This window comes from Tricharina praecox (genome assembly GCF_024521635.1).
Source record: "Tricharina praecox strain CBS 144465 chromosome Unknown BZA05scaffold_2, whole genome shotgun sequence".
Lineage (NCBI taxonomy): Eukaryota > Fungi > Ascomycota > Pezizomycetes > Pezizales > Pyronemataceae > Tricharina > Tricharina praecox.
The window spans coordinates 1439751-1456292 of record NW_026250404.1 but is presented as its reverse complement, the minus strand read 5'-3'; the positions used below and the strand labels follow the sequence as shown (position 1 = coordinate 1456292).

The 16542-nt window shown below is 55.2% G+C and overlaps 4 protein-coding genes across 4 annotated transcripts; all 4 read left to right on the top strand.

Annotated features, from left to right (window-relative positions):
* The first annotated feature begins 236 nt into the window (after positions 1 to 236).
* BZA05DRAFT_385138 (uncharacterized protein) lies at positions 237 to 984 on the top strand. The gene is made up of 3 exons (XM_051482381.1): positions 237 to 440; positions 503 to 733; positions 789 to 984. Exons 1-3 carry the CDS (start codon positions 393 to 395, stop codon positions 867 to 869), a joined length of 360 nt encoding a protein of 119 aa, XP_051343623.1. The 5' UTR covers positions 237 to 392; the 3' UTR covers positions 870 to 984.
* A 166-nt stretch (positions 985 to 1150) lies between these two features.
* BZA05DRAFT_108604 (transmembrane adaptor Erv26) lies at positions 1151 to 2414 on the top strand. The gene is made up of 4 exons (XM_051478549.1): positions 1151 to 1375; positions 1435 to 1635; positions 1689 to 1724; positions 1777 to 2414. The coding sequence occupies exons 1-4, from the start codon at positions 1306 to 1308 to the stop codon at positions 2214 to 2216; spliced, it is 747 nt and encodes a 248-aa protein (XP_051343622.1). The 5' UTR covers positions 1151 to 1305; the 3' UTR covers positions 2217 to 2414.
* A 2162-nt stretch (positions 2415 to 4576) lies between these two features.
* BZA05DRAFT_385130 (uncharacterized protein) lies at positions 4577 to 6743 on the top strand. The gene has a single exon (XM_051482380.1). The coding sequence runs from the start codon at positions 4592 to 4594 to the stop codon at positions 6506 to 6508; it is 1917 nt and encodes a 638-aa protein (XP_051343621.1). The 5' UTR covers positions 4577 to 4591; the 3' UTR covers positions 6509 to 6743.
* A 5449-nt stretch (positions 6744 to 12192) lies between these two features.
* BZA05DRAFT_415257 (uncharacterized protein) lies at positions 12193 to 16217 on the top strand (the record flags this gene model as incomplete). Its single annotated transcript, XM_051485299.1, has 3 exons — positions 12193 to 15223; positions 15285 to 16121; positions 16186 to 16217. The coding sequence occupies 3 exons, from the start codon at positions 12193 to 12195 to the stop codon at positions 16215 to 16217; spliced, it is 3900 nt and encodes a 1299-aa protein (XP_051343620.1).
* Between the last annotated feature and the right edge of the window lie 325 nt (positions 16218 to 16542).

Below are 16542 nucleotides of genomic sequence, written 5' to 3'. Positions count from 1 at the left end.
GACGGGGTTTGCGAGTGAGGGATTTAGGTTAGGGATTCAGACGGGTGGCGGTAGTTGGGGGAGGACGGTTGTTTTGTTAGTTAGGTGTTCTTTCTTCAATTCTGGATCATGGGAAGACATATGCGCTGCCTCCGGTTGTGCAGCGCGCCCAGCACAGCACGAGCCTGTCAAGGATCATTCGAAGTTAGAGCAAGCAAGCAAGCAAGCAAGCAAAGCAACCGCACTGCCGCCTAACCAAGAGCTTTTCCGGGTAAATGCGGGCAAAGTCACGCTCGTGAAAGTTCCCGGCCGTCGCCAATTACCCCCACCATCCTCCGCCAGCTCCGTCGCCTTGCTAAATTGGCCTCGCAATCCAAGAACTTCGGACACGACTTCGATCTAGAGACGGCAAGATGGTTTTCATTCTCGGCATCAACATTCCCGAGAACAGGGTGCTCAAGGTATAAATCACCGCCTTTTGCGCTCAGTCACGGCAACTTCTCTGACAACGTCCTGCGATTAGACGGCGCTCCAGAACTTCTACGGAGTCGGTCCCAGTGTCGCCTCGAAACTCTGCGCGAAGCTTTCAATCCACAAGACGGCCCAGGTCGGAACGCTGGGTACTTCCAAGACCATGGTTCTCGCCGACGAACTCTCCAAAATGACGATAGAGAACGACCTGCGACGACAGCTGAAGGACGATATCAAGCGTCTGAGGGACATGGGAACGTATCGCGGAAGACGACATGCTCAAGTATGGACCGGGTGCAGCTGGAGCCTGACTTGCGGTGTGCTGACGGCGGTATTAGGGATTGCCGGTGAGAGGACAGAGAACGAGGACTCAAATCAACACGGCAAGAAGATTGAACAGGGTCGAGCGCAGAGGATAGACGGGCACTCTTTCAAATTGGAGTTGATACGAAGCGGGCACGCGGGGACCGCGAACTGTACAGTAGCTCTTGCGATTAGTTCTGTAAGAAAAATAGACTTGCTCCAAAACCCAGCCGTGGACATGGCATTAAGCTTCATGTTGTAGAGAAGGGCCGAGTAACCCACAGCATCGTCGAGTGTTGTGCCACTTTTTGGTCGAAATCAATCTCCAATCGGTCCCCAGTGATTGAAGTGCTCCTGGGTGAACTGATTCATGCACAAGGACCTGCGCCCCGCATCATACCCATCGCACCGCCACACCCTAGCTTGCTGCAACGTCATCCACAACTTTCTTTGTGGAGCAATCAAACGTTCGTAACATCGAACCGTTGATTCCGCAAACATACCAGCCTTACACTACCGCTCTTGAACTTGAAGCGACCAGAACCAGCGACAATGTGGATATTCCCTTTGATCGGATATGTCGGTGTGATAGTCGGCTTCTCGTTCCTCACTCTCGCCATCGGTACCGCAGCCCGGAGGATGTCGCGCAGCTTCCAGATCCTGGCTAACAATATCGTCAAGCTTCGGGCCTCTACTACCTTTCAGAGCTGGTCGAAGAGCACACTGTCATTTCGAAGAAGCTGCTTACCGGCCTGATACAATGCATCATCGCCATACACATCCTGTTAATGCTGTTTGATGGCTTCCCGAAGCTGTTGTCGATATTCTCGGCGGCGAGTCATGGCGTGTACCTCGCCAATGTCACAAAATCTTTCCCGATGGGTGCATATACGTTCTGCCCACGACCACAAGCGCTAGTGCTGATGAATCTGCAGTTCGGTTTACTGATCCGGTCTTCATGTTGTCCTGCTGTATGCTTCTTCCGCGCTCGCCGAATGAGGCCCCCGCTGAATTTTGACCCAGGCCTCGTGATCGCGAACCACTTCCTCTGGTTCAAATACTTCTCGCACCCACAGCTGGCCTCCGACCACCCCTACTCCGCAGCCTACCGCACCGGAGGGCTCAGCGGCAGCCCGTACGACTACTCGAATACCGCCGACCCCTATTTCCCCGACCGGTTCCCAACCTTCACCGAGATCTCGGCATTCTTCGGTATATGCGTGTGGATGGTGCCGTTTGCGCTGTTTGTTAGTTTAAGTGCTTCAGACAATGTACTGCCGAGCTCGGAGATCCCAAGCGGGAGTGTGGGCAGCGGTGGGTTCGGAGGTATGGGCACGCAGAAAAAGAATAAGGGACCAGGGATTGCGAAAATGGTGTTCAACTCTGTAAGGGATTATACCACCACGAGTGGGGAGGCACTGGGACTGTGGGGTGGCGCGGCGAGACATGAGCGATTTGAGTAGACTAGATACATAGGGCGTTGATATCGTTGGGTTGTTCCTACTTCTTCTTCTTCTGCCTGCCTTCTGTCTTCTGTCTTCTGATTTCTTTGGCAATGGGATGGCATCTCCCCCTATGGTGTTCGATGGGAATCACTTGTATATCATTGTTTATTTTGGACGTTCATGTACCTATTAATCCATTCCCTCACTCGTTCCTAGCCAGAGCCCGTATGGGCTGTACACTGTCCCACGGGACCGAGACATCCGCCGGCGCTCGGCTGACCGAACATTCCCCGCGGTTGCCGTAGAGATGCCCTATCGAGCCGTGGGCTTTGGTTAACTACCCTCCTAGCTGGCACATACACACCTCCCGACACCACACATCACACACCACCGACAAAACCATCCCATATACGAATCTGCTCCCTCATCTCCTCCGTTCACCTCATCTTCAATGTATGTGTATCCAGTTTTGTGGTGATTGCGGTTAGATAGATATGCCTCTATCTCCTCTTGCGAGGCCTGTCTTTCAGAAGAACCGCCGCCATACGTGCGTCGCTACATCCCAGAGGAATCGTCCTCCCGGAAGTCTTACTGCTCTTGAGCGGCCTCCTCATCAGTGGAAAGGCTACTCCCTCGCCCCGTTTGACCGCTCAGCCTATCTCCGCCGTCCAAAAGAACGAGACGGCATCTTCTACACCAACCACCACCTCGTCGAGTACCGCTGGCTCGTCAAGTACCACCGAGCTCAAATCAAAGACATTGAACATTCGCACAGCAAGGAGCTCCGGCTGCTATCCAGGAAGAAGAGAATCGTCCTGAATCGCTGCAGAGTCAAGGACAGGGTTGCTATCACCAAGGATTTCGAGGACAGCTTCGACGCCCTACGCTTCCAGCAACTGTGGGAGAAGAGTCTTATATACTGCCGTCTACGGATCGAGCTGCATCACCTCCGGTCCAACTGCAGGAGGAAACTTCTGGGCCGGCCCGAGTTGACTGGGCCCGAGAAGGAGAGTTGGAACGAGGCATTCTTAAGCACGGTTAGACGGGAGCAGTGGGAGACACTGCTGAGGATAAAATCTGTGTTTGCCAGGGAAGGGACGCCGTTTCCTGCGAATCTTCGTGCGCCGTTCGGGCAGAGCTTTGAGAGCTACTTTGGGAAGTTTGGAGTCAGGTTTGGTTGGTACCGGGCAAGTGGATTGGGTACGTCTGTGGACGGTACTGGGATTGCTGCGTTTCGGAATTGGCCACCTGGTGAATTGGCTTATTCAGACTCTTTTTCATCTGGATCTCTCACCGCCGAGGAATCAACCGTGTGTGCAAAGGCGAGAAGGGTAAGACGGTCCTAAGTTGTATGATATCTTTACGCCGATGCTAATCCGAGGGTTATAGGGATTCTGGAGGGCCATTGACTCAACAATTGCCTGCTGGTACCGTATCAAGTTCAAGGCTGGGATTTATTGAGCGTAATGCATTTCCCGACCTCCCTCCCACGGTCGACTAGCAGCCCCGCTGCGAGGATAACCACTATAGACGTTCCACCAACTGTACCCTCTTATCCAGCTTCTCGAGTCCCATTGCCAGCGGTACCCGTGCGGGATAAATCCAAGCCTCTCTCCCGTGGCGGGCCACGTTATGGTCGCCGCACGAGCTCGAAACAATTAGCGATTATGTCCCCGTCTACGCCTGTTTACTCCTACATTCCCCCCCAGCCTACCGCAATCGCCGATGCCCTCCCTGATGCGAAGTTTGGAGGCCCCACAAGACCATTTATGGAAGGAGTAGTACTGCGGCCTGCTGGGCATGACAGCATTGCTTCAGCACCTACTTCGGGGTCCCACAGCAACAGCATACCAAACATAGACGGTAGTGTGCGGGTCCTCAACACCGTGCCCGTAAAGGCAAGGTCCAAAATCACGACGTTGTTTAGCAAGAAGACCGAAAAGCAGGAGGATGACTCCGACGACAGTCCTACGGAAGCCTCAGAGTTTTATGCGCTCAAGAGAAAGAGGTCAGAAAAGGCCGCCGCCGCCGCAGAGGCCAAAGCCAAGGATGCAGAAGCTCTAGGCACCAAAAGCACAAACAGCTCGCGCTCGAGATTGGCTGCAAAATTACTTCGGCCCCGTGGAAAGCCGGGAACGGTTGAAACTAATCTGAGCCTGGATGATGCGGATCACCATCCTTTCGATGCTGCTAGACAGAGGTTAACTGATCAACGAGAGCGCAAGATGCGGCGGAAGGCTACGCAAATGAGTGACTCCGGGCACCAAAGCCAACAACGCCAAGTCCAGGAGGTTTCGGAATCCCAGCAGACCCGGCAGCCACAGGAATTTCGAGGGGCCGAACAGGTTCAACAGGTGGAGAATGCCCAAGAGAAACAAGCCCAAGAACGCACCATGGATGGTCACCACCATCTCCACCTCTCGGACTCCGTAAAGAAGAGCGTCCATTTCTCTCGGCCCAAGGAACAATTTGAAGCGTATAGGGCATCCAGAGGGACGGACAAGGCCGAGATGGATGTTGGTTTAGAAGACGGCAGCCGGTTAGGAAATGCCATGAGGAGAATGGGCACACACCTCATGTCCACCACCCACTCCGGGGAAGCAGAGGCTGGTGCGAGACGAGCGAGCTGGACATCCGTGACAACTCCCTCTAGTTCACGTAGGAACTCTGCAGCACAGAATATGGGATCTTCCTCTTCGGGCTCTCCAGATGAGGAACTTTACATTCCTCGGGCTGCCGATATACCGGGTTTCATACCGCCAGTACCTCTCATTGCTGAGCGACGTTACCAGGCACCCCTGGTTCAGGCTGATGATCAACTGATGAACATGACTGTACATGGAGCGCTGCCGAATTCTACCTATATGTTTCCTCCAAAGCCGCCTGCTCCGTATTTCCGGCCTACTCTTTCACCGGTTTCTTCCCGGTCGCCAGCTCCAACCACCGTACACCCAGCAACGGCTTCTCCTAAGGTATCCCAGGACGGGAAGGGAAAAGGTCAGGCGACATCGGCGTCTCCAAGAATGCAATCCGTCGAACAAGCCGCAGCAGAAAGTTCATTGTATCTCCCGCTGCCGGAAATGGCACCGCCGAGGTTGACAATTAGAAACGGTGTCTCACCAAGCTCGCCGCATGGATCGGCCGACCCGATACGAGAAAGCGTAGCACTGTCTCCTATCATGGAGCAGACAACTCCAGAGCAAAGGACCTCCAGAAATAACTCACAGAAGTCCAAAGAGCATTCCCAGTTGGGACCAGTGGAATCTCCCCGGCCATCAACCTTCTCCCCGAGGATTGAGTCCCGCGAACTACCGATAGACCCACCCCCGAAGCCTGTATCTGTAGTCTCTGATGCGACTCAAAGGCGTCCAAAGGACGGGGCTGCCCGTTCACCCAATGATACGCTGTCACCGTTCCCGGAAATCCAGAGACCCAAAGATCCATCACCACACCCATCCCCGTCGCCTCCCAAAGTTGCCGGGCGAACACCAACTTCCTCAGCACTTGAGTTCTGGCGAGAAGCGGACGAGAGTTTGGCTCCTTCCGAATCTGCCTCCGCTATACCTCCAAATCCTGGTGCGGAACCGCCACCCAGTTTCTGGAAAGCGGCGGACAGCAACCTTCACACGGCTCAAGCAAAGGGACCCACAATGGAGGAATGGATTGCGACACTGCCGGGGCTCGGGCTGGGGCTTGGGATGTGGGGCAACAACGATGGTACACTGGATTGGAAGTACTTTGAGACGTTGAAGGCAACACGGAAACTCCAGAAGCGTCCGTCCGGATCGTCAATGAAGAGTGTGGCAACAGCCAAATCCGCCCAGGAAATGATCGAGGAGAACATTGAGACGTTGGAGAAGGTGATCGAGCATATCGAAGAGACCAACCCAACGTCTACAAAGAGTATCCTCGACCCGGGCGGCGAAGGGTTGACTCCCGATGAAGCAGAGGCTCTCGACGACATATTAGCGGAGCCCGAATCACCCGTCGACAACCTTCCGCCTAACCCCGTCGACCCCAACCTCCTGCACCCAGGGTATAGGCGTTCACCGTCGCCACGGAGGCCACAGTCCCGCCTGGGAAAGGATGTGGCGGGCAGGTTGGGCGCGATGGAAAAGTACTGGGGTGACCAAAACATCGAAATGGGAGCGGTGCTCAAGAGGATGCTGGTCATCGTCGATAATATTATCGTGAAGGAGCGTGAGCAGGCGCAGAAGGAGGCGAGGAGGAGGGAGATGGGATGGCCGGGTGAGGGTGCGGATACCGATGGGGCGGTCGGTGCAGGGACGCCGGTGCGGTCGCCTGCTTAGCTTACGTAGTCAGTTGCAGTCGGTGGATGGTGTTGTTGTTTGAGTTTTCGTGTGTTTTGTGTTTTGTGTTTTGTCTTTGCTTTGACTTGACTTGTTTCGATAGGTGTTCGGAGTATGTTTAATGGGCTACTAGGTAGCTGTGTATGGGTTTTCGGCCTGTGTTCTTTTACTGGCCGCATGTTGAAGTATGGGGTACAGCAGCCGATCAGGTAGTTATTGCTTGACTACGGGTACCAATATGAATATTTTTTATCTTTGCTTCTGGTTTCATGATGAATTGCATGCAGCAATAGTGAATATGGATATCTTCCTGGGAAAAGATGGTGCCGTCAGTTCACCCGAGTGACTCCCAGTGTCTCATACTCTGCTGACTGTAGATCCAAACCGGGACTGATTCGGAGGATCAGATTCGGACGATAGCTGGGCACTCGAATCGGACCATTATACCCAACTTCCCTAGCAGCTGTGGCATTGCTTGGGATAGCTTCAATCGGCTTTGGCACGGACTGAAGGGAATGGATCCTGTACGTAGGTGTTGTGCTGCGCAACTGCGCGGCTAACCAACTATTTCCTTGACGAATACAAAGCCCGGCTGCCACGGTAAGAGTCGAGATCGGAAACTTGGCTGCAACACCACTGATCAGAGCTGGCCAAAGAACGAATAGGAACAGCTAGATATCGGTAGGTGCCGGTAGTTAATGATCACCCGAGGTACCTATATGTGCCTAGGTAATCCACTCCATATGGAGTACATAATGTTTATATGACTCCCACGTTTCCGACTCGCCGGGGCCGATGAAGAGTTTTTTCCTTCTTTTCTTCCCATGCCTGGGTAGAGTACCTAGAGTAAATACCGGTACTTATGTACTTGCCTGGGTACTCGGTGGGGCTTATCGTGCGAGGACGACCCACGAGTGACATACCGATCCGCAAAGACCGACGCCGACGCCGCGGTTCCCCGTACAAAGTACTAGTAGTTCCCGGTTCATACCCAATGACTCGGCTTTCACGCACTTACGCCAGTCCCCAAATCCCCGACTCCCCGACTCCCCGACTCCCCGGGCAGGCACTCGGACAATCGCGAGCACTCTACACTCTATCTGCCGTGCATATACCCATATGAAATTCGCCTAGATACCAACTTCTCCACCGCCCCACCCCACCGCGCCCCACCGCGCCGTGAAGATGCATGCATACACACACTCTACAGACAGTAAACGAGAAATGCCAAGCACGTTCCTGGAGCTTACCGCACTCGGAGCGCGCTGCGCAGATGGCGAGGATGGCGAGGGGGAAGGGGGAGGGGACGAGGGTCGCTAATGTGCTTCCCCGCAATTGGCCCCTGCTGATGCGCTGCCTTCGGCTGATGAGCTGCCTTCGGGCTTGGAGTGGGAGCTTGGGGTGAGAGGGAGAGGAGGAGGGGGAGGGGAAGGCGATACCTTCCTACCTTCCCTCCTACCTACTCTCCTCTCCTACTTTACCATGTTCCTATATATATACATTCCGTCTACATACTAGAAATCTACACATTCATCTGCCATCTCGTGGTGGTCAGACACCAAATCTAACTGTGCACTCTATATAGGTGAGTACCCCTCGATTGCAAGTTGCAACCACGATGCAACCACAGTAGAGTACAATTTGTGCTCAGGTCCGTGAGCCCACGTTCCCCCCCCCCTCTTCTCACCCCCCGTCACCCCCTTGCTTACTCTACTTCTGCCCTTTCCTTCTTCTACATACCCCTTGAACCCCGAATCCCCATACGTCCCGAGCTCGGGGTTGTGCTGGTGCATGCATCAGTACGGTATCCATCGCAACGTTCGTTATGTAGAGCATGTATGTAGGAAATAATCAATTCGCTCTCGCTGCACCAGCGCATCAGCTAGGTACGGCATCAACTTGTAAGTTGTGCCACCCATTCGTGCCACCCACTCGTTCAGTTCAGTTCTGGTGATCCGGCACCGGCACTGTGAGGGGGTGTTTTGCTTTCTCTTTCTTTCTCTTTTTTTTTTGTACTCTACATAGCAAAAGATGTGTGGATGTTGGATGGGCAGGGATTGGCAGGGATGCGAGAGGATGGACAGGATGCGAGGGATGCGAGGGGAGGGGAGGCATGGGAGGGGATGCGAGAGGGAAGCCAATGGCGGCTACGCAATACAGGGCAGGGAGGGGACTAATGGCCGATGGGCATTGGGAGGCGGGATGGGAGGGGAATGACTGATCTGATGAGCTGTGGTGGGATTGGTGGGGTTGGTGAGTGCTGATATGCCCACATACAAACCTACCATAACTACCGGGACTGGTTGTCTTGTGTAGAAGAGTACCGTACTGTAGGTATTCTCTGTATTTACACCCACCCGCAACGCAGTGTGCAATGTGCACGGACTTGACTACCGTGCCTACAGTTGTGCCTGGATGACAACGGTGAGTCGGTGACAGCGTTCAAGGGAATGTGTGTGCTCTGAGCATACCCAGTTAAGCGCAGCCGCTTTGCCTGGTTCGCCTGCCTATATATGTCTAGATGTGCGGCTTCTGCGGCCGTTGATCCGCGTTTCGGAGGGCAGTGTATCTACAAAGCCATTGCCGCCGCCGCCGCTGGATGGATGGCTGCAGGACTCGACTCGACTCGACTCGAGCACGGATCTGACGGCAGGTGAGGAGGAGGAACTTGGAGGAACTTGGAGGGACAAGAGCTTGATCCCACCGAGTCGAGTCCATGCTCTACACGCCTTCAATATTACCGTACCTATTCCAGTACTACTCGAGAGCTTCAGCCTGTCAGGCACCAGGGGTATGTACAGATTCCAATAATGGTACATAACGCTTTTCCTTTTCCTTTGCCTCTGCCTCACGTCAAAGTGCAAGTCGACGTTTCGAAGTTCGAAGTTCGAACACTGCCGATTACAGATTCTCATTTATGGCGGGCCGTAAAAGCACTCTGCTCGACACCGTTCACGTTTTTGAGGATTGAGGATATTCCGGTTGCCTCCAGTGATTGAAGCAGGTACCTTCATACGGTACCTACAAACCAATCCCCGATCGCAGTGAGCAGTGAGCACCCCCCCTCCCCTCCCCATCCCAGACTTTTCTCCAACAAGACCTCCGTTCCTTGTTCCTTGCTGACTCGCGGAGGCGATCCTGACGATCAGATAGGCAGGCAGCGCCAACACACTCGAACGTATGAATAAGCGCCCCGTTCCGTTGCAAGGAAAAGGCAGTGTTGCAATTCGCGGCGCTTCCGTCATTCCCTTCTTCTTTGGATCCACTCAACGCTGGGATGCTAGATGCCCTTCCCTCCCCTCATCTCCCCCAGCATCACTGCGTCACGAACGAACGAACGTGCGTGACGAACGTGCCTAGCTGTGGATCCTCGATAATGCTGCTGATGATGAAGAGGTATCTACCGTCTATGCACATACCTGCCGTATGCAGTGGAAACGGCAGAGATGGTTTGGTTTACACACGGCCTACGGCGCGTGTTGTGTTGGGTATGTTGTAAGCGCAGTGCCGCGGAAAGTGCCTGGACCGCCAGCGTCCACGAGCGTGGAGTATGGACTACGGTGTGCACTATACATAATACGCCGATATCTAGAGATGGTCCATGCTCCGTCGAGGGAGTGGATGTTCTTCTTTGAACTTCCCCCCTTGTATGATATCTGCCTACTACTTTATACCTAGTACTAGCTAGAGTACCTATAGGCAGCCATCTCGCGTTTTTTCTTCTTCTTTCTTTCGCTCTCGCTATGTAGAAATTTGACATGACGATGCAGTGCCCCCTTCTCATCGCTTCATCGGTTTATACATAGCCGCGCAGATGAACCTACCGTGCCTACCCAAGTGCCTATGTGGAATCCGGGCAAACACGCCGCTTGTTGAACCGTCTCGGTGAAGGGCCATGTAACTGAAGTAGCAGTACCTGTGCATAATTGCGGCCTGCCGTAGTTACCGTACCTGCCTACATACGGTACGGCACTCGACGGTGAGCGAGCGCGGAACTCCAGCCCCCCCGCCCCCTTGCGACGCGTTCTCTCCTCTCTCCTCTCCCCTCTCTCCTCTCGCCACCAAGCCGCGAATTTCATTGTTCCAAGCGTTATTGCTTCGTTTCAACCCGCATTCCATTCCATCGGCCGCCATCAGTTCTGCGCGTTGCACCGAGGCGATATGTAGATGCCGTAGTTATGTAACTACCATACCATGCCTCTTATCGGTTTAGTCCCAGCGCCCACCGCCGCGCCGCGCCGCGCACAGGTTGTTGGTTGGTGCACAGGTTGCTTGTTTTCTTGCCTCTGCTGCTGCTTGCTGCTGCACCCGGCGCTCGCTTCACCCGCATGCCGACTAGGAACCACGCCCTGCCCTGTCCTGTCCTGTCTCGTCCTGTGCTGTCTGTCCTGCCCGCCCCCCCTTCCCCCACCTCGTTAGTCGTTCAAGTCCGTCGCCTGTCTACTGCCTGCCTGGTGTGTGTGCGAGTGAAGAAGGAGAGAAAGAGAGAGAGACACCGAGGAAAGTGCAAGTTGTGTGCGTGCAGAATTCTGCGTGTGTGTGTGTAAAAAGTGCCTTTCTCCGCGCCTCCCCCCCTCCCCCAGCAAGCAGCTTCCCCCACACAACTCCCCCCCCCAGATACAGTACCCACATGCCCGATCACTCATCGTCGCACTCTCCCCTAATCCCCAAACGAACATCTCCATACTCATACTGGCGTATGTATGCAGCATAGAACAGTAATTACTCGAAGTGGTGCTCGGCCGGAGATAATGACAGGCGCTACTGCGGAGAGTGAGCGTGGAACTGGGAATCCTCGGTCAGCTCGCGGCAACAGCAGCAGCACCGGCAGCAGCAGCACCGGCAGCAGCAGCACCGGCAGCAGCAGCACCGGCAGCAGCAGCACCGGCAGCAGCAGCACCGGCAGCAGCAGCACCACCACCACCACCACAAGCAACAGCACCAGCGCCAGCACCACCACCACCACCACCACCACCAGCAGTTCCTCCGCCCGCAACTCTTCCAACACGGCGGCTTCATCGCATCTCTCAAACAGGCAGTCACCAAACCAGCCCTCCCACCACCACTCCCACCGCAGCAACCACCGCAACCATAACCACAACCCCTCTGACTCCCAGTACCCACTATCGCTCAACGAGCACCAGCATCCTCCTCCTCCTTGGCAAGCACAGGACCATAGGTTGGATCGCAGCCTGCTCTCCCTGACTGTCCCTCCTGCTCCTGCTACTACTGCTACTGCTACTGCTCCTTCTCCTCCTCCCCCCCCTCCTGCTCCTCCCCCCCCTCTCTTGCCGCTGCAACCTCCATCTTCACCTCCCGTAACCCGCCCTTCCCCTTGCGACACTCCGCAACGCCGCCACCACTACCACAACCACAACCACCATCCCCACAACAACAACAACAACAACAATAACAACAACAACAACAACAACAACAACAACTACTACTACTCCGAAACCCCAAGCTCACCTCAAGACCAGCTCGAGAAATTGGCCGCTGAAGCGTGTAGTCTCGTCGGCGGAATCACCACTGGAATCCCCACCCCTCATCATAGACGTGATAGATCGCACCAGCGTCTTTGCTCCCTCCCCGAATCCGATCCTTCGTCCTCGTCCTCGTCCCCCTCGGGTGCCGTGGCTTCGGAGCCAGCAGCAGCAGCAGTAGTCGCCCCTCCGCCTGTCGCAATGGCGTCGACCACATCGAACCCGAGCAGGGCCATCATGAGAGCCTCCTCCATCGATTCGGCAATTTCCTCGGCATCGGTCCAGTCGGCCGCCAGTCACGCTCATACGTCTTCTACTAGTAGTTCTAATAACGCCCTTTCCCAGATCACCGGCAGCTCACCAGCCGATGTTCAGTCTTTGATTCAAGCTGCTGGTTCGGCGGAGGAGGCAGTACGTTACTTGTTGAAGGAGAAACAGTCCATGACGGCGCAGAACTCGCAGCTCTGGAGGCTCGTCGATAAACAGCGCGCCATGATCCTGGGCCTCAATAAAGATCTCGAGCGTGCTCTGAAGGAGAAGGACCGGTATCGTACGAAATTAAAGGAGCACATGGGCATGATCCCCCCACTGCCCACGGGCTCGATACCCTCGCGAGGTTTAAGTGAGAGCCCCGCGCCCAGCTTGGACGAGCCGCACAGTAGATCGGCGTCGAGGTCACCGACTCGTGGCGAGGGCATCACGAGGAGTGAATCCCTTGCGTCGACCAGCGAGAGGGGCCGGGGCGGAATCAAAGCTTCCGGCCTCGAAATCGCCATCGAACCCCTCTCGCCTACCCGTGAACGCATGATCTCGTCCCCGATCGATTCCTCTGCTACAGCAAGGTTCGAGGGGCTTTCTCAAGGCTTCGATCTAAGCGATGAAGTGGTATTCCGCGGGCCACGGGAAGTTACATCGTCAGATATCCACCGGCTGCATGATGACCACGAACGGAATGAGTCCCCCACCCAGCTCTCGCCCAAGATGGTATCGCCGTTATCACGTCTACCACCCGACCATCGGGATCAACTGCACGAAAACGACCGTAGGTCACACGCGCGAACGGAACCTTACGAGAAGAAACTGGGCATTACGACCGCTGTACCACCCGCCCCTGGAATGGGGAAAACCCCAATCCGAAAGGCACCGCCAGCTCCTCTCGAGTTCCAACGCTCCCAACTCCACAACCAGATCCACCACGATGACATAGGCACAACCACCCAGGCAGCTTCCAATAGTGACGATAGCTGGCAAGCCACTCCGGACGACAAAGTGGGAGGATTGCCCATGCCCTTCAACAACAGATTCGTAGGCAACGGTCCCCTTACTGCTCCACCCACGCGGTCCCCTCCCACTCAGTATCTGCAGCACATGCATGTCCCTCTCACTCCAGGTCCGTCGAACATGAACATGTCCCACAGATTATCTCCCGAAGCCGAGACGGCTCGCATCAAGGCATCGTTCGTCAGGGCACCATTGCCTAGCCCCGGTTTGCCCAGCTCTCCGAGACCAGTAGACAGGCCTCCGAATTCGCCAATGCCCCGTGGCTTCTCGATGGACTCCGCTCTGGGACTTCCGGGAACGCCAAAGCCCGTGTTCCAGAGCCTGACCATCCCAGCGACCCCTCGATCCGCAATGCCTTTGGCATCTCCCAGGATGCCTCCGTTCGTCACCGGGCATGGAAGGGCCGCCTCCGACGGAAGCGTGCGACAGGATTCGCCAATCATCGAGCTCGTCATCAGGCCATCCGAGATCACCACCGTGGACTGCCGCGTCGTCTCCTCGAGGATGAAGCCCTCAAGAGCTAGCATGTTACCCGGAAAGCCGAGACCCTCGTCCGAAGACTCGGTATTCACTTTGGGCCTGTTTTCACGAACCGATGGGAAGGAGGTTCTGAGGGTCGAGAAGGACGTGGGGGCGCTGCCAGCCCTGGATTCGAAGCTGAGGAAGTACATCACCTACCACTCCAAGGTTCCGGATCGGTCACTTTTCTCGGGATACGCACCTGCCAGGGTGGATGCACGGAGGGCGGCTCTGGACGAGTATTTCGCTGGTATTTTCGGTGCCGTCATGAACGAACCTGCGGCGCGGGGACTCTGCGAATTCTTTTCGACCGATGTTGTGGAGCATTATCCGAACAGCATACACGAGACCATCAAGGAGAGCATTCCCCCAATCGCCGGCGACAATGTCGGCCTGGGAATCACTGCGGTCAAGGAAGGATACCTGACGAAGCGTGGCAAAAACTTTGGCGGATGGAAGGAGCGATACTTTGTCCTCGACGGGCCGGTTTTGAGGTACTTTGATACCCCAGGCGGTGCTCAGCTCGGTCAGATCAAGTTGCAAGGCGCGCAGATTGGACGGCAAAGTGCGTCTCAGAAGGCAAAGGACGACGCTAGTGGAGACGAGGATAACCAATACCGACATGCCTTCCTGGTTCTCGAGCCGAAGAGAAAGGATTCGGCGACCCTGGTGCGGCACGTGCTCTGTTCTGAGAACGACAAGGAAAGGGACGAATGGGTCAATGCACTGCTCGACCATGTGAGCTCTGAGAAGGAGAAGGAGAAGGAGAAGGACGAGGATGGCAAGCAGAAGCTTAAGCACTCCAAGAGTAAGGACAGCAAGGAGGCGAAGGACGGTAGTGATGACGGAGACGGTATCTCACTGCGGAGCATGAGCTATGACGAGGCAAGTCAAGGACCTGCTCCTGCGCGAGGCCCGACTCCAGAAGAGCTGAGCAGACAGCAGGTCTCGCCCTCGCCGAACTCGATGCTCTCGCAGTCGGGGCCGTTCTCGTCCAGCGCACCCGTGCCTGAACGGGGCCATCCGGTCAAACAGATCTCGGCACCAACCAACGGGTCCGTCATCTCCGATCCTGCGGCATGGGGCGCCGGTAAGTCAGCGGAAGACAAGAAGGCGGAGAAGGCGGCCAAGAAGAGGAGTATATGGGGGTTCAAGCAGCGGATCTCATCGAATTCCGAAGACCAAGGGAAACAACCGGCCGGCCATCAACAAGCGGTGGAGAGGTTCCCGCTGTCGCGATCGGTGTTTGGTGCGACGCTCGAGGAGGCCGTGTACTTGACGAAGCCGCCCGGTGTCGAAGTGGCACTTCCTTCGGTCGTGTACCGGTGTATCGAGTATCTCGACGCGAAGAATGCTTCGGACGAGGAAGGTATCTTCAGGTTGTCGGGTAGCAATGTGGTAATTAAGGGATTGAGGGAGAAGTTTAATACTGGTAGGCAAAATCATGGCACTTTCCTATCCTTGTGTGTGTGTGTGGCTAACTAGCCCTGCAGAGGCCGATGTCAACCTGCTTGGCCATGATGAGTATTACGACGTGCATGCGATTTCTGGCTTGCTCAAGTTGTACCTCCGCGAACTGCCGAACAATATCCTGACCTCCGACCGACGGGACGACTTCGTCAAGGTCACCGAGATGGAGGACAAGAACCAGAAGATCACTGCTCTCAACAACCTCGTGCATAGCCTCCCGCCGGAGAACTTTGCACTGCTTAAGGCGCTCTCGGGCCATCTCTTGAGGATCGTCGATAACTCGGACGTCAACAAGATGACCATCCGAAACGTCGGCATCGTCTTCTCTCCAACCTTGAACATCCCGGCTCAAGTCTTCTCCATGTTCTTGCACGAGTACCGCTACATCTTCTTCCTGGACGGCGAAGCACCGCCCGCACCACCGCCGCCGACGCTCCCAACCCTGGAATATCCATCGACTCCCGGCTTCGGCCCCGGCCCGCTCTCCCCTCGCCAGCAAACATTCCAGTCCACTGACCGACCAGCCCTATCGTCCCAACGGATGATGGAACCGCCGCGAACCCCCATGCTCCCCTCCCACCCAATGACCATCCGACCGCCCGGCTCGCTGCCCCCACCGCAGATAGTCTCGTACGAGCCAAACTACGATACGCAACCGCAGATCACATCGCCCACGCAAATCAGTGCGCCACGATTCGATGTCATGCCACCACAAGATGCTGGTAGCAGCAGTGGCAACGGCGGACTATCGGTACCGGACAACGGGAAGGGATCCAAATCAAGGAGGCGAGAGAGTAGTATGATGTTTATGATGGGTGGATTGAAGAAGAATTCGTTTACGCCGACTAAGAGTAATAATGGTATGTGTTTGTCCCTGCGAGAAGATAAGCCCCGAGATTGTTACTGACTGACGGGATGTTGTAGTAGCGATGGTGGAAGAGGATCTGTACGGTTAGATATTGTACATCTAGTGTCACGTAAACTATGCTTCGCCGTTTTTTGGTTCGGGGAGGGAGGAATTGACTTGACATATATTGGGCGGCGCGACGGGCGGGGGGATTCTTGGTTGTTTTTTCTTCTTTTCTTTCTCATCATCTGGGGTACCCGGTTCTTTTTTTTTCTTTTTGGAGTTCAAGTTTCTCCCTTTCTTCTTCTTCTTCTTTCTTCTCTTTCCCTTCTCATCATATTCACATCGCCTGGGCTACTATCTTTGTACTCATCATTGCTTGCGTCATGTTTTCAGCACCATCATCATCATCATTGGCTATCCTATCCTATCCT

Bases quoted from the DNA above. Each gene is read 5' to 3' on its own strand.
- BZA05DRAFT_385138 (XM_051482381.1), top strand. From the start codon at position 393: ATGGTTTTCATTCTCGGCATCAACATTCCCGAGAACAGGGTGCTCAAG. The intron at 441-502 runs GTATAAATCACC...TCCTGCGATTAG, and splicing joins CCGAGAACAGGGTGCTCAAG to ACGGCGCTCCAGAACTTCTA. The intron at 734-788 runs GTATGGACCGGG...CGGCGGTATTAG, and splicing joins GCGGAAGACGACATGCTCAA to GGATTGCCGGTGAGAGGACA.
- BZA05DRAFT_385130 (XM_051482380.1), top strand. From the start codon at position 4,592: ATGGATGGTCACCACCATCTCCACCTCTCGGACTCCGTAAAGAAGAGC.
- BZA05DRAFT_108604 (XM_051478549.1), top strand. From the start codon at position 1,306: ATGTGGATATTCCCTTTGATCGGATATGTCGGTGTGATAGTCGGCTTC. The intron at 1,636-1,688 runs GTGCATATACGT...ATGAATCTGCAG, and splicing joins CACAAAATCTTTCCCGATGG to TTCGGTTTACTGATCCGGTC. The intron at 1,725-1,776 runs GTATGCTTCTTC...ATTTTGACCCAG, and splicing joins GGTCTTCATGTTGTCCTGCT to GCCTCGTGATCGCGAACCAC.